This window comes from Rhea americana, unplaced genomic scaffold (genome assembly GCF_003343005.1).
Source record: "Rhea americana isolate MKP2758 unplaced genomic scaffold, rheAme1 scaffold_203, whole genome shotgun sequence".
Taxonomy (NCBI): Eukaryota; Metazoa; Chordata; class Aves; order Rheiformes; family Rheidae; genus Rhea; species Rhea americana.
Window position 1 is genome coordinate 1,031,918 of NW_028186184.1, and position 16,917 is coordinate 1,048,834.

At 42.8% G+C, this 16,917-nt stretch overlaps 1 protein-coding gene across 1 annotated transcript in view; it reads right to left on the reverse strand.

The window, feature by feature from the left end:
- Positions 1-16,917, reverse strand: part of SLC4A4 (solute carrier family 4 member 4) — a 166,814-nt gene that overhangs the window by 5,470 nt on the left and 144,427 nt on the right. Inside the window, exons 18-22 of the mRNA XM_085304108.1 lie at positions 13,248-13,426; positions 11,746-11,818; positions 7,051-7,119; positions 5,185-5,358; positions 2,400-2,561 (exon numbers count right to left, since the gene is read on the reverse strand). Of these exons, the coding sequence (XP_085160234.1) occupies positions 2,400-2,561; positions 5,185-5,358; positions 7,051-7,119; positions 11,746-11,818; positions 13,248-13,426 (657 nt within the window). The remainder of the gene's footprint in view (positions 1-2,399; positions 2,562-5,184; positions 5,359-7,050; positions 7,120-11,745; positions 11,819-13,247; positions 13,427-16,917) is intronic.

Consider the following 16,917-nt stretch of genomic DNA (forward strand, 5'->3'; position numbering starts at 1 on the left):
AAAAAAAAAAAAAAAAAAAAAAAAAAAAAAAAAAAAAAAAAAAAAAAAAAAAAAAAAAAAGAGAGTATTTTGCATAAATTCTATTACTCATTAGATCAAATACTATATCTGACATTCATTAAAAGCTTGAGAAGGCATAAAATAGCTTAAAACATACCACAGATTTGGGAGCCATGGCTCTGGGTACCATGCTGTTAGATTCAAATCAGTCAAAGAAATGGGGGGGGAGCCCATCCAAGGAACTGCTTGTTAGTGCACAGTAATACATAAATGCACATACCCCAGGGCAACGCAGCATGGCAGCTAAGGCATTTTATTGAAAGGCAAATGGCAAAGTTTTTAAGCCCTGCTCCACTAAATTTATAGAAGACACTAAATGTTATACTGTCTCCCACAGCATATAACTGAGAGGGACTGTGTAGTTAGTGTGCATATGGCTTCCCACTGATACAATACTGCTGAAATTCAAGTCTTAAGTCAAAGTCTTGTCTTCATGTTCTCAGGCGAGGGCTCTCCACACTGACACCTGAAGCTGCTGCCTTTCCTATAAAAAAAACAGTCATACAAACATAGGTTGAGAGCCTTGCCAGGTGCTGTACTGCTGACAGGGATGCATCTGCTGGGCTGCCTGAAAAATTAGAGGAGGAATAGAGTCCAGTGGCYAGTGCCTGCTACAAAAAGAGAGAGGGGAGTCCACTGTCTGAATTAAGAGCCAATCTTCTATGTTTGGGTTCAGGCTGATCTCATAAGAGTGGGAACCAAACTATTTCCCACATTGCTGCACCCTCACTTATGAAATTATTAGTTGTGCCTCTTTTAGTGTGTAGGATCTATTCTATACAGCATATACTCTTCATACAAAGGCAAAAACTTTTGCGTATTTTCTCATCGGAACAGTCTGATTTTGTTGCCTCTAACACAGCTCTGGGGAAGAGTTACATAGCTCTCATGTAAACAAGTTGAGTTCTAGCTCATCCTCCACCAAGATCAAMGCTACCTTTTCTGTCCTCCCTCCTTGAGCTTGATCAGCCACCGGGCAGTGTGGAGGAACTCCTGGAGCTGCTGTTCTGATGCTAGATTAGACGTCAGATTATTAGCTGACCCAGTAGCTGCTTCTTGGGAGTTTCCTTTCCCTGGTATCACCTTCATAGCCACCCTGTATCAGCAAAGTTGACACGGGAGCAAGCAGGCCATGAAGTGGTGCACCAGCCCACAGTTGCTGTCACTCAGCCACCCCACACTAGACCACAGCTCCAAATTGCAGCACTGCTGGCCTCAGATCAATGACTTAGGCCTGAGTATACAGGCAAGGCCAAGCTGACTTTTGTTGCTGCTGCTTTCCCAGCCCGCTGATGTGAGATCTCTTCTCATTCATTTCTCCTGCTCTGCATTTTTCACATTTTTCAGTCAGGTGACCTTACCTCTACCCCAATCACAGAAGGAGCCTCTTCATTAACTGTAGACAGTAACATGAGCAGAACAAGAGACACCATGCTCAACTCTCTCTACGGGTATCCTGTAGTTGGTAAAGCCTCACTCCCTTTATACCTTGCCACCCAGTTGGAGCAAAAGTCGACGTTGACTACAGCAGCCAACTCTCCAAAGGAAGTACCCGCTCARTATAGGAAATACTACATAATCATTGTGGTTAGCACTTCAATGTAAATTTAGTAGTACATGAGCTCACATTAGCCCTGGGTAGGAGGCTGTTTAAAGGCACAAAGCCTACATTTCTTCTAAATATATATGCAATAAAAAAGATCAGAAGATTCTAAGTCATGTAGATCTGGTCAGGTCACTACATTTAATAATGATGTTAGCAGCTATGTTTCACTATTTTACTGCACGCTGCAACCTGAGGTCAGAGAAAAGAGTAAAGTACACTGGAGAAGGGCATGTATTCTAAGGCACTGCAATGACAATCAATTTGCACCTTTTTGTCCTTTTAAAGAGTAATTCAGAAAAATCAAAAAAGAAAAAAGCCCATAATATTTTCAGAAGTAACAGAGCTGCTCACAAAAACCACTGTCCTTCTAAAATGTAAAGACAAYTATGGAGAAAAAAGGAGGAGGAGGGAAAGATGAGTAAGGGTGATGAAAAGCATTCTAGTTAAAGGCATGACATGTCTGCAGTTAGCTACTGCACTTGTGAAAAATGTGATTTCACTCTTGGCAATGCAAATACCACCTGCCACAGGCTGGTGACGTCTGGCAAAAGGAAGGCAATGTTGAAAAGAAGTTTTKTTTGGGGTCAGTCTGCTGCAGCAGGTAAAAACTGCTGGTCTGATTCAAAATGGGCTGGGAAAATCCTCACCCCAGAGCTGGGGAAGAGCACAGTGCAGTCACCCAGGATTAAGTAGCTACACAGGAGTAATCTGACAAGAGCAGAAAGCTCCTTACATCATCATTGTCGCTGTCCAGACTGCCTTTCTTCTTTTTCTTCTTCTTCTCATCTTCTTTCTTTTTCTTGTCCTTTTCTGGAATGACGTCATCAAGAAAGCTTAGGTCATGCTGGGAGAAGAGGTAGTCCATGGCTTTTCTGACAGCTACGAGAGCCAGGATCTGAAAAGGCAGGAACAGACTTTGCATTCTGTCACATTTTACCTTTAATTGGGAACATTCTGCCCATTCATGTTGCTCCCTCTTCTTAATTTCAAACAGTTTATTCTGGCTGTAAATTAACCAGTATAGAACAGAGWGAACACCTGGAGTACCTCAATCAACTTGAAAATCCAAACTTTAGACTGGAGTTAGGCCTCCATTAAGTGGTATTGCTTCGCATGAGAAAAAGCAGACAAGTAACTTTATGTAACCATTTATCGCTCCTTTGGAGACAAAGGTAACCTGTACCACCCAACCAGCAGGCATCAGGCAAAATAATGAACTAAAGAGACCAAAGATGTAGGTTTTCCATTTATTTAAATTTATTTTTTTCCACTCAGGGTCACAGGGGCAGYCTGGGTAATTTTGTTTACTTTTTTCCTCACACTTTCCCCAGATGTAAGAACTCTTTAGAAATTTGACAAGGGCCTAATGTGTCCTCACAGTGTGCAGAATAAAGTTTAATATGATGGTGGCTGCATGAAACTGAAGGTTTTTCTGTGCAAGACCACAATCAAAGGAGCTAGGAAAAAAAGAAAGAGCACAGCTGAAGCAACTCTTTACATCTACACTGSATCTAATGCCACCAACAAATGCATACTGAGATCACACATATGCTTTACCAAGGGGTACACTARAAGACTGAAGCTTGACTTGGCTACAGAAAGATGCAATCTATTTCTGGCAAATAACAGAACTGCCTTTAACATGAAGATCTTGCCCCAAGCAATGAYGATCAAAAGCACAAATCTAAGAATGGATCTCGAATTTTAACTTGCGTAACTGCAGGTGCGTTACAGAAGTGTAAAAATACTTGGGGAGGGAGATGTCACACAYATCCCTGTGATTATCACAATATAAATTACATTTGTATTAAAATTGCTCTTCTTACAAATTAAGTATAAATTTAGCTACTGGTCAGATCTTCACAGCCAAATTGCAATTTTATATTCTTTTCATTCATGAGTGCAAATGACTGAGGTTTGGCCATCAGATCCAGTTACACCTAAGCTGCCACAACACCTTCACTGATTCTGCATCATTATAATAAACATCAGTAGATTTACCGCTCACTCAGATATTGTGTTTTATGGGTAAGAAGAGAGTCTAGATCTTAGATTCAACTTTGAACAGCAGTACAACACAGTCATTAAAATGCAATGGAATGGCATTTAAGTGGGAACTGTGGATTTTTAACATCTTTATATATGAGCATGTGTTCTAGCAAAAATGTGTAGGATTTTCTACTTGAGTAAGCTTTACTCTAATTTCACTGGCATCAGAGAACAAATGTTTGTCTTTGTCTAGTTTTCTGCTTTCTCTCATTCTCTTTCCTAAATAAGCACTCAGTCTGTAACTGCACCCACAACTGAGATTTGACTTGYTCCTAAACCTGAAACCAGGGAGGCTGGACTCAAATTTCTTACGGAGTTTCATACAGCTTTGACTTGGCAGAAATCTGAACCATCTCCAAGCCAGAGATGAAACTGCAGAATCTGCACGTGTGGAGGTTTGGTCCCATTGGATTCACGTTAGATTCAGTTGTCCACAAGACTACATTGCTGCCAACTGTTCTCATTGATTTACAGGTCAGGCATGGAGGTGGAGATGGGTCTTTTCTGTGCTCTCTTGTTTTGGCCYAAACCATTCCAACTGTCACCTGTATATGGTCACAGGTTTCAAGACTCAGTCTGGCTTGGCAGCCTCTCGCAAAGTGTACATGTAACCTCCCCTTAAAACTAGGTCGGGTTTTATTTGGTATAAGCACTTAATCACCTTTATAGGTCTACTAAGGCTATAAATGCACAGAAAACTGAGTTTAACAGTTTCCCTCTCATCATGCAGATATACTATATCTCAGACTGACTACATAGTGTATATTTATCAAATAGTTCTTCTATATGATGAATAATTTATCATTCAACATCCAAAAAATGCTTTAACATGACTCTGCGTGATCTTACGGCTATACATAATATACTCAGATATGAAACATAAATCAATATCACTGTATGAATCCATGTGAAAGGAAAAAGACTTTTTTTTTTTTTTCCCTCAACTTAGCTAATCCTTTAATCCTTTTTCTCCATTTGGTCCTCCTCTTACAGAAAGCCCTGAGCAGTGTGCACAGCTCTACCATCTCATTCTTGTTTTTGTCAGTATGTGTTATTTAAAAGCAAGGGAGACATTTTCTGTACAATGATTAGTGCAGACTGAAAAAGGAAAGCTATGAACCTCTCATTCATTTATGCAGCTCCAGGAGAAAGCAGCAATTCTAACCTTGGCAGTCAGAAAGGGTCAAAATTAACTTCACCTTCCTGGAAAAAAATTAACTTTCCAGGCTTGTTTTTCTCCAGAGGATCTACGTAAAGGCAACCACAGCAAACGAGAGGATGTGGAGGACATTTGCCTCATGCAGTCTTGCGTCAGTGCAATGAACAGAGTGCAGAGTCCCAGGCTAGGGATTTCTACAGTGAGAGGATTTGATTTGCCTGTTTGTGGGAGGGTATGATGGCATGTTTTGAAAGGCCCGGGCTACAAAAGTGAGGAAGGGATGGAAAAGGTGAAGGAGAATGTCACCTACCATGACAGGAAATATTATAGCAGCCACRGTTGATTTGAGAATCCAAAGGAGGGCCAGACATACCACCTGCAGAAATGTGAACAGATGGACCCTGCGCAGGGGCACGTGACGCAGATAGATAAAGTCAGGCTGATGTTTCAGAGGCATCAGGAGCAGCTTCAGACGATCCATGAACTGAGTAAAAAATGAAAGAAAGACAGGCACTTAAATGAAAGCCAGGATGCACAAAAATGAGTGACAAAAGCATTATCAGACCATGAAGGGTGACCTTGAACGAACTTGTTTTCCTTCCATAAAGGAAATTCAGCAGAGAACTCGGCACAGCTCTTCTATCCTGAGTAACCTTTTCTTAATGCATAATCAGCTAAACATTTTAACTCAGTTGTCTAAAGTTAAGCTCCTACATCTACATTTGGCACCTAAACAGAGACACTGGAGCCAAACATCTCTCAAAGTGAGTCTTTCAGATTCCTGTATTTTAAGCAGCAGGACTTCACTGTGCTCTGGTGATCAGCATGCAAACTAAAAAACTAAGGTGTCAGTGGAAATAGCTCTCCTGGCTTCAAAATAACTAGCTGGATCTGCTGCAGCTGGGGATGTAAGGAACTTTCAGTTGAAGGAAGCACTTAATTACCCACAAAATAGAGGAAATAAGATGAATACCCAAAATACTGCCAGGATCAAATTCTGGGTCACTGAAATGAACCCACATTTCTACCAAGAAGCACTAAAAGACATAAAAGCAATACATTTTCCAAATCAGTTGGGAACATGGGTTAACGAAGATGAGGGCAAACATAACGTTGGCAGGAATAGAAATGCACCTAACTGAGGAATGAGGAGGACAGACAGCTTTTCAGGCAGCATCACTTGCTCTGGGCTGGATGTGATGGACTTGGAGTTAAACCAAAATCAGAATTTCTCATTGAGTGAAAAACATCCCTGATCGGTTGAAAACAAGCTGTACAGTTCCCTGACCACCTGGGCCAGAAAACACGGGAAATCCCCTCTAGGAGAACCAACCGAAGGGTGAATATTACAATCCCTCTGTTGTCTCTTGCCAGAACTTGGGCCTGCTGCCCACTTCTGACTGATCCTGAAACCAGATTAATCTCAAACCAGTGAATGAAAGCCAGGGCCATTTTAAAGAATATCCAAATAAATTCTCATGGTGTTCGCAGAACACAGAGTCTTTTCCCATTAGAACACAACTGAGCACTAAAAAGAAAAGCCACAATTAACAGGGTGCCAGAAAATAACAAAAACACTTCCAGCTTCCTAGCACCAATTGAAGATACTGCCCTGTGAGAAAGGCTCCTTACGTAATATTTCCTCAATGACAAAGAAAGGGGGCTTGGCTTCCCTTCAGTTACTAATAGCAGTGTTCCCACTTGTTAACATTGCAGAATAATACTGCTGCAATAAATCACATTAACTTATTTTCCTTCAGCTGGTGACAAAAGGCCCCAAAGAAGACCTGAGCCATCCTAGGAGTGAGCCAGGGGCCCTTGGGAGTGCAGGCTGTCCTTAGTATTGCTGTCAGTGAGCAGGAGGTCAGGAAAGACCCGAGGGTCTTCACGCAGCACCCACCATTGCTCACATGGCCAGGACTTGGCTGTTCGCCTGCTTACCAGACTCTTCCTTTGGTCTTAGTGTCAAGCCAGCCAGTACACGACAGTATTTGTAAACAGTTACTCCCCTTCATGTGTTTCTTTGGAACAAAAATGAAGCAGTGAAGAAGAAAGGAAAGGCCAGAGAGTTACAAAAGAAAACCCACAATGGTTAATGATTACCATCTTCTGGACAAGGTCCTGCAGGGAATCTGATCTCGCCTGTTAGAGGACCTGGGCTGCTGCAGGAACTTACCTGCACGCCGTTGAGGGAAGCGACACCCATGTACAGGAAGACACCATAYAGCACAGGCATAGGAATGAACTGAAAGGGAAAAAGAAGAGAAAAATCAAGTGTGAATAATCTGCGTACGCAGTCAGCACATCATTGATAGTCGGGGGGGCATAGTTCCTAACTTGAGCTAAGCTTGAGTATCATCTCTGAATATCACCTAAAGTGATAGGGACGAGCAAGCCTTCTGCTGTATTTTGAGAGATGGAAGAACATTTGTAGTATGAAAATGAACAGGCTAGAGGCTGAATGAACCACTTCTCTCCCATTTCAATGCAACTTTGGAAGCCTCCAAGAAAGAAAGGAAATGAAGTCAGTCAGTCCCAGATAGCCATCAAAGCAACCAAGAGGCACAGTAAAATGTGTTCAAATAAACTCCAAATTCCTCCTCGCCTCTTGGWTTTTAGTGGGACTAGAAGCAGAAAGTAGAGAAGAAAAGGCAGTATAATCCCATGATACATCCAGCTCTGGAAACCTGTCCAGAAAGGCTGCTCTCTTGTGTCCCAACTCAGAGATGACAATCAGGTGAACAAAATCTCTGCCTCTGCCCAGACTTTGGCCCACATTAATCCACAACAAATCATAAATACAGGACACTGAGTTACATTCTTCTCTTCTAGGAACTGTATTTTCAAACAACAATTTCTGCTCCCTCAAGTGATAAGCGCTGCCCATTCCCACATCACTGGCCGTGCAATTGCTGACATCTTCCCCTGGAAGCAAGGATGGCTCAAGAGCAGGCAGTGTGCAAGGGCACAACAGCCCTGTTGCCAAACAACTCGCAAGGTTTAAGGCAAAGGAGTCACCACCAAGTGCATCTTCCTCCCCACTTCAGCAAACACCACCATAATCCTACCATAATCCTCTCCTTGTATGCCACGTGCCCAGCCCAGCTACTTGAGCCATGTCTATCTCCCATCCAAGGGCTCCTAAGTGCTTTGAAAATTCATGTCAGTTGAAACCTCGCTTCATATCCTGCGGGTGTAACTGAGCACTCCTGTCCCCTCRGCACTGCACCTGGGCTCCTCTAGCAGGGAGTATGCAAGTGAAGAAAAGCAAAGGAGGAGGCCTCCCTCCACCAAAGACACCTGCACACGGTAATACCACACCCGCTCCTCCGATAAAAATGCTCCTCTGGAAAAAAAAAAAATGCTTCACTGACCCGAAGCACAAAGCTCTCTTCAATGGCAAAAACAACCGCATTGTTGCCAGAAGGGGAGAGAGTTCCTCGGCTGAACAACAGAAATGTGTGCAGCCACCGTGGCGTGATGTGAATGGAAATGCMTGGGCACAAATCAAAAGCAAGATCTGAAAAAAGCCCTTTGTGCAATTTATTTGAATCCCAGAAGAACAGAGGGAGCTGGGCAGCTGTCATGGTGCAGGAGGATGGTGTGTGATGCAGTGCCCAGCAGCTGCCACTGCAGGGCAGGCGCAGCACGCCCAACATTTCCACTGCCTCCACTGCAACAGGCACGTTGCTTCTCTGACCTCGGTACATAAGACGTTAGAAAGGCCAATAGTGCAGCGATAATTCACTGGTTTATTGTATTCTCCACTACATTATTAATCGTTTACAAGGTAATAAACACAGCACCATGCAAACAGCCCCGGAGGCCTTGATCCTGATTGCACCCATATAACTTCAGGGACACAAGCGCTGTAGTCACCAAGACCACGTGCGCAACGCTGTCTGAGATCATCCTTTGTCGGGTATGTTTTCTCTCATTCCTCACCTGAGTCTCATTCCCTATCATCTCCTGCAAGCTTCTGGACTGCTAATCTATCTTGGCGTTGGCTTTGTTTGCTTTCTCGACTGAGTTGCATTTATATTTCACATTAAAAGCCGAATGATTTTTTGGTAGCTTAGCTTCAGGAGCCTCCCATTACTGTGCATGGTAGCAGGGAGGGATGGGGGGGCTATGCCTCACATAGCCCTGGATGTTCAAGGCATTCAAACTCCTCACTGCTCTGAGGGATTAGATCAGACAAGATAGTAGCTCCTCCAGCAAGTTGGGTAGCTTTCTACTGTAGCTTCTAGTTCATTCCTATTGCTCTCTTTTTTCCTTTTCTTTTCCTTCGTATTATTCAAGATTTTTTTTCCCAAATATTATTTCACCATTTTATGACAATTAATCCTGCAAATCATTCACAGGTGAACACTATCCTGCAGAGTAGCAAGCAGTGTTTTTACTTGGGAAGATTTTGTTCTGGCAAGGTCCCCACTGACTATGGGATTGCTGGCTTGGAGATTCAGAGCAAAGCTGCTGCTAGCCAACAGAATTAAAAATGTATTCATAGGAAAGTGCTTGTCATTCTCTTAGCAAGGCTGAGGATGTTTCTGTGGAGATCAGCCATAATTGAGTAGAAAGATCAGTGACATTCAAAAACAGCACAAACACCACAACACCCACAGAAAGACAAGGATGGGATTATTCTGTGGATTGACTATTTTATTGAATTTGGGCTCATTACTGTTCAATTTGCAGTTGGCATGAGAAGACTTATAGGCTTTTCAATGCATTTTGCAAAGCAGTTCTTTACAGCAGGAGCCCCTATCACKGGAGGCTGTTAAAAGTCCTCAAACGTTGCCAGGCAGTTCCTGCTGGCACATGGATGAGGAGTGTGCTGATTTATCCTCAAACTTCCTCCCGTGAGGGCCTAGCCCAGACGCATTCTTCAGGGAAGCAAAGAAAAATGATTAATGAGGGAAACAATAACAAAGGAAATAATAGAGCCCAGTGCAAAAGAGGAAGAGAGATCTTGCAAGGAAAGATCACGTGAACTGATGACCAAAATTAATACAATTAGTCATAAATCAAGGGCACAGAAATGCCTGCCTGTGGAGACAAATAAACTATAACCAAGAAATAAAAAGACAGCTAGTTGTAAAACAACCTTAGAAATTAAGAACAGGAAAATTCCTGACTTTATTAAACCTTTTTTCTCCTCTCCATGCTCCACACGGAGCACCATTGCTCTCTCACTGCCTCCTCCCCGTCAGGCTCGTATCTAACTGTGCCTCACAGCCCCCTTAGTCTTGAACTTTCTCTTGACTAAAGTTTCATTYACCTTTTCTAGATTTGATCTATGAACTAAGGTATTTCTCTGTGGTTATGTTCCAATACAGCACAGACCCTGGAAAATAGCTACCTGTCTATAGGGAATGGTGCTGGTAGGGAACTGAGTCCTAAGGAGGAGCATTAGCAGTGCAACAGGCCAGAGTCTTGGCTGAACTAACAAGAAAAAAAATCAGGAGATTAACAAATTGTGTTTTATCACACTTATAGAAGCAGGCTTTCCATATTGCTGAGCTGGGCAGCACTTTCGAGTGACAAGGCATGTGCTACTTTAGGAGGAGCCAACCTGAAAAGGCGCAGCTTTGATTGTTGGGCTGGCTCTGTTTAAAAGCCAGGTGAGCTGCAAGAACTTCATACTGCTGAGGTGTGGGCCTTGGCAGCTGTAGCACACAGGGCAGAAATCCTGCTCCACTGAGGCCRTGGCAACAGTCCCAAAGGTGTTAGGCCAGCACGTTACCCATTGACTAGCACTACCAGCTGCAGGCTCCACTCACTGCCATCACGGCAGTGTATCCTCACTCATATATAAGTTGCATCCTCTCGATGGGCCATGCATGCAGACTACGAGTAAAGACCAAAGGAAGATTTTCTTCATGTGTGTATAGAAGCTGTTGAAAATGTGCTTGTGGCAATTAATTCATATTGCAGGGCTTTGTCTTCTCTAGAAACAGCTTGACTTYAGGATGCATGAGAAATACAGGAATACCTGCAGACTATATTCCTCTTCCAAAAAAAGCCCCAAGCAGATCCACCTCTGTGGCACATGATGTAAAAATATTCCTAATTCTGCACATGACAGCTTCTAGAGTAACAAAACAGAGGCATTTTTGGCTGCTTGTGGATTCCCAGGAGTGAATCTGTCCTGAAAGACAGTGCTGCAAGGCTGTGCTCCTGCTGCTCACAGTGGCTCAGCACGTGAGGACTCCATGCGTAGGAGTAAACCTGACACTATGTGCTTGCTATGCTGAGCCACCTGACAAAAGCAGTACAGCAGTGATCAGGTTTGCCTGTGCATGCATGTATCCAATGTATGCACATGTATTAAGCGTATTAATGTACATGCACAAACACACACACACACACATATATATAAAAGCAAATGTACTTTTCTTGACTACATATTTATCTGTTAACCTAYGTTTTCCACAAAGCAACTCTACTGTGTTGACAACCATGCTTCCATGATATCACCAAAAGATTCTCAAACTTTAYCCGCAATGTATTTTCCATAAAGCATAGGCACACCAGAAGCATAAAGTACAAAATAAAACACACCTTACTGCACACAAACATGTAAGAAAACTCTTAAAATAATAAAAAAACCCACAGCCTCCCAAAACACCAGCCCTAAAATTTGTCACTACTACTTTATAGCAAGCTACCGATGCATTATTCTTAACTTTAAGTTTAAGCTTCCACTAAACTAAAAACTGCATCAGTAATTCTCACTAATCTCCTTCTCCATACTTCAATGACAAGATTTTTAGTAGCATAAAAATAGACCAAGAGTTATCGTCGCATTGGCCACTTGTTCGTCCTTCAGCATGGTGAGGAAAAGCTGCAGAAAACATCATGCGCTTACCTTTAAGATGGGAGCCATAAACACAGACACACCAGTCAGAATGAAAACAATGAATCCAGTGACTCTCTGCTCCCTGAAATAAAATCAATGGATTAACTGTGGCTTCGGCTTTAATTCTGGTTTTATTTCCTCTYGAGAGCATTCAAAGGCCCTAAGAAGTCTGACATTTTTGCAGCCATATTTTCAGTGATGGCTGGCAATATCAAGCCAGCAGCATCAAGTAGGTATCTTGTTTGCAGCCAGGCCTCATACATGTCTTTCTTCACATGCCAAATCTGTTCTTGTAATGTTTTCTTAGCTCCACTGTTTGTGCATCAACAGAGTATTGCTACTGAGTAAAGGTGAGAGTGTTTAAATGTTAAACATCAAAAACCTTTAGCAGACCAAATTCTCTGCATGGCATATACATATATGTATATAATGTGTAATTAAATAATAAATCATTAACTCTCCACTCTTATAATAGTACCATATTTTGCRTATTGGTTGTAGTACTCCAACAGTCAGATGAATACTGTCTTGCACCGTTCTGTACACTGCCACACACACCACGTACAAAGAAGCGTCAGGATCCCCTAGCCTGAACCATTTTGGGGAGCTGAACGTCTGCCTTAACAGAAACCCTCAGCTGCTCCCAACATCTGAAAATACTTTTGCCAGCAATATTTCTTTGTACTGCAAGTTAGGCCATTAAATTTCAATTTAATCTCCTAARTAAGTGGCCTGATCTTTGTAAGTGCTGCTGTGCCGATTGAAAGCACTTCAGACCACTTAATTAAGACAACTGAATACAGAATTAATTGCCTGATTAAGCAGAACTGACTGCTCTAGGTACCACAGTTTTTAATTTTTTAACATTATGTTTGTAGCAACTGCCTGTCTAATTCCCACTAACAAAGAAATCTGTAGGAAACATATCTCCTTTCCTAAACACCAGAAAACTCGCTCTGACCTTGCCGAATAAACTTCTGAAGAGTCACGGGGATTTGTCCCAGGACCTTCCAGAGAGCTGCACTGCAGATTTGGAAATACAAGGCAAGCACTCCAAAATTCTTTATGAAAATTTTGCAGTGTCCCATAAGCACCAGAACTTGCTATGTAAAGATCTGTGTATTTAAATACGGATGCCCAAAGTTGACRCATAAATGGAAGTGCAGTGTGCAGGTTCCTGCTTTCCCTTCCCTCATACTCACTCTTACACATTTGCACATACTGTGTCCTGCACACAGAAATGCAGGTGGTAAAACAGTCTTCTTCCTTTTCAAAGGGAGAATTTGCAGCAGGACTATTCCAGATAAACATCTAAGTAGATATTTCCACTGAGGATAAAAAAAAAAAAAAAATGCCTCCAGAAAGCATAGCTGATCTGAGGTTTTATTGAAAATCTAAAAGCAATTTCCCCTGAACCTCTGCAACTGTACTGTTGAAACAAGACCATTTAAAATACAACACTGATCTTTGCAAGCAAACAAGCCAATTAAGGCCTTTTTGGTTTGACATACCTCACTCCCAAAAACTTGGGCTGCTCTCCAGGAGCTGAAGTTTCTGTCTCCATCTTCAAGCTGTCAATATGAGCAATGGAAATCACAGTAGCAGCAACATACCAGGGTAGACCCATAAAGGAGCATATAATCATGAGGATGGCCACCCAAAACAGATCCAGATGATATCCAGCACCTTTCTGTGAAGGGAGACAGACAACTTTAAGTTTAGTTATCCAAAATATGTAAAAAAATACCCTCCTTGGGCTCTGGCACAGGGGGCAGAGGCACAACCAACAGGCAGCCTTCCTTTTACACCATTTTGTGGGCAACAGCTTGGCCTGCTCTAAGAGAAAGTAATTTTCATAAGAAATCAGCAGAGCAGGACACCTTGCTCCATAAAGGATGAATTACCGGCACCGGTAGGGAACACAGGTGTGTGTTACAGTTCTGGCAAGCTCCAAAAACAATACAAGTGGGTTCAGCAGTAAGGAGAGGAAAGCAGCAGACTGGCAGGTAGTCTGGGAAGAGACAAAGTACCTTTCATATGAGATCCTGTATAGCACCTGGAAGTGGAGCCGGTACGGTGTAAGCCCTGCAACCAGTCAAATAACTCCTTACCAAGCGACTTGACACAGCAGGCCATCAGTCAGATACAATCGGAGGCAGCCACGGTCACCCAAAAAGACTAGGGGGGCTACACATCAAATCTTGAAAGCATTAAAGTAAGTCCTCAGGATATACTTATTTCCTGATTATAATGGGTTTACAGTATTCTTAAGGAGATCTGCATTGCCTCTTAAAAAAAAATAAAAATGAAACCCCATTATATAGTGCTATTTTTATAATTAAGTGTTCCCACRTTTTTAACGAGGTAACATGGTGGCAAGAAATCAAGGACCCAGCACCACCCCAGTCCCCTGCCGCTTCCTCGCAGCGTGTGCAAAAACAGAACAGCCCATTTGCACAGCGTGAGGCAGTTACGGCAACAAGGGAATTTGGACAGTGTAAGTGCATGGAAAGGCTGTCTGAAAAGCAAGATAAGGGTTTACGACAGTGTGAGCTGTTATCCCACTGATCCTGTTACAGTTACACAGGACTTCTCTGGACATAGGGAAAGGGTAAGATTTCCCCAGCTGTGCATTTGTATAGGTCAGCTTCCCTTGTGCTCTCTAGTGCCCTGATTCGCAGCAACACGGCCCATCAAACAGCTCCCACTAATTTTGACTGAATTTGGGGGCCAGTAGCACTCTGAAAGTGAAAGATGACTTCTGCAAGATGGAGAAAACAGTTGTTCATGATCTCTCCTTAAAATTCCTTGATTTTTTATAAGTATAGCAGCTCCTTCAGTTTAAAAGACTTCTTCATTTAGCATCAGCAACTACAACAGTACTTTTGTGGGCCAAGTCATCTCATATTTGTGTGAGTGACAGGCTGGATATGCATGTAGCTTTAAGCACGCAAATCACCCTTTAATAAAACCAGCCTAAAGCCTAACTTTAGTTTTAAGCAGCTGTTGTAAAACAACTCTCAGCATAATGACTCAATGAAGTCTACCTCAAAGCAATCTTACAGATATATGGAGTCTGCCATAAGAGAACATTTGCCATTTTGTATCTCAGTGCAAGATCTGGACTCGTATATTTAGAATAGGAAGKAACTGCAGGATCTCGCACTCAGGACTGCGCAAACGGTCCTGTCCCTGCTGTTTGTGCCTGGGGTTGGAGAAACTTTCCTGGACACCTAAATTTATGCCCTGTGGGTGAAAGCAACAAAAAGAGTTGCTGGGCTCATATCCTATCAAAAGGAGAAAACTGCCCTCTTTTCCTTACTCCCTTCTGAAGACCTCTGATCTTCAAAATGGTTTGATGAGAAATTCCTATGGAAACTGAAATTGGAAGAATAACAGCCTCAGTAAGAAGCTGACACTGCAGGCACATCTGCATTGTGCTCTGCAGCCTGCCAGACACATGCTCTGTTCACCCTAACCAGACGCTATACAGATGCAGTCAACACAGCAGGGAGTCCAGGCAAGGGCCTTGTGTCCAGCACACACGCACTGCCTCCAGCCAGGCTTATTAGTATCAGGCTCCTTTACTGCTCAGATTTAGAAGGCATATGAGTCCACTTCTTTCACCAGCTTCTCTAGGTGGGTGTCCTAATTGTCACRCCTGCAGGGTTTACATGCTATTTTTCATGTTAAAAGAAAGACGATGGCCTGGGAGAGGCAGCAAAACCAGCCCGTACCTGCTAGCAAAACATTGGGCCGGTTTATCCTAAAAAGCTTTTTCCAAATCATATATACCTATATTTACTAGTTTTATTTATTTTTTAAATCCTCTAATGGACTATGAARGGAAATCAACCAGCCACAAATGTCAAAAGCAGAAGTGAAGAAACAGAAGCACCACCAAAAAAAAAGGAGCATTCAGAAAAACACTGGAGAGACCTCTAAGGTTTGRTATTTTAAAGGAGATTAAAGTTTTTTCAAACCTGTTCAATTTGATTTTATTGGCAAGAACAATTGAGTCGGACCTACTTGGTGACCTAGGAGGGAAAGCAACYCTGCTCGGCTTGAATAGTATCCATTGTTTTCCTACTATGTGCTCTGCTTACCTTGGCTGGCTGGCCAGCACCACTTTGATGGTGAGTCAATGACATCCTGCCAATATTTTAACAAGGCACTAATAAGAAAAAAAAAAATCTCTTTTGGGCCTGTGGTAGATTTTGTGTACTGAGGYATTTTTTGGTGCAGAATAGCAGGGAAGGACTAGAGAACCTGCACTGAAATAAAAGCAGTTCTTGCAACCGTAACAAAGGAAGCAGGAAACAAATTTTTATATTAAACAGTACTTTGCTGGAATGTTTATACTTTGCTACTAAAAAAGTACACAGAGTGCTGATACCATAACCATGCTCAGCACCTATAAACCAAGTGGAGATGAGGCCTCTTCCTTGCGGGGGAAGAACAGTGAATATATTCCCCCAGGAGTGAAAAAAAAAAGGAAAGAAAGAAAGAAGGAAAAATAAAGAAAAGAAGAACTGTCTGCTTAGCTAGGTGCAGGAGATGCAAGTTTGGTCTTCCGACAGAGCTCGCTCTATTCGACCCACCCCGAGCAGAAAGGCTGCACGGAGAGCAATCCCYGTCGCCCGAGAGCGCTGCTGCCTCACCACGTGGGGAAGGAAGGCCCTGAACCTACGAGCCTGAGGGAGGAAGGACAAATGATGGCTAGGCCTTCACAGCAAGCACAGTGTATCCTCTGCCCAGGAGAGGATTATGTTTGGTTTTCTGCCCTTTGCTGCCTTCCCCACCTTTGCTCCAGTTGGCGCTGGTGTAATTATGTCTGCGCAGCAGCATGAAGGCCAGATCATGAGAGCTAAACTGTACGTAAAGCTGAGGCCACACCAGGGAAACCTAGAGCCACTCAGATGCCCAGGGTGAGGAAATAAGACACCTGCAGAAAGCGAATATGCACTAAGAGCACCCTCTGGCAGGCTGGCAGAACTCTGCTCTGTACCTTGCCTCCCCAGTCACCTTCACCTAATGGTGTGCTTTAAGGACAGGGTAAAGATTAGCCTCCTCTTGAGGGACAAAGATGTGGGCACAATATTAATTACKTTTGCCCAGATCCAGACGGCAGAAAGTGATGTTCTAACGGTTGTTTCAAACCAGCCTCACGACTCTCAGCCA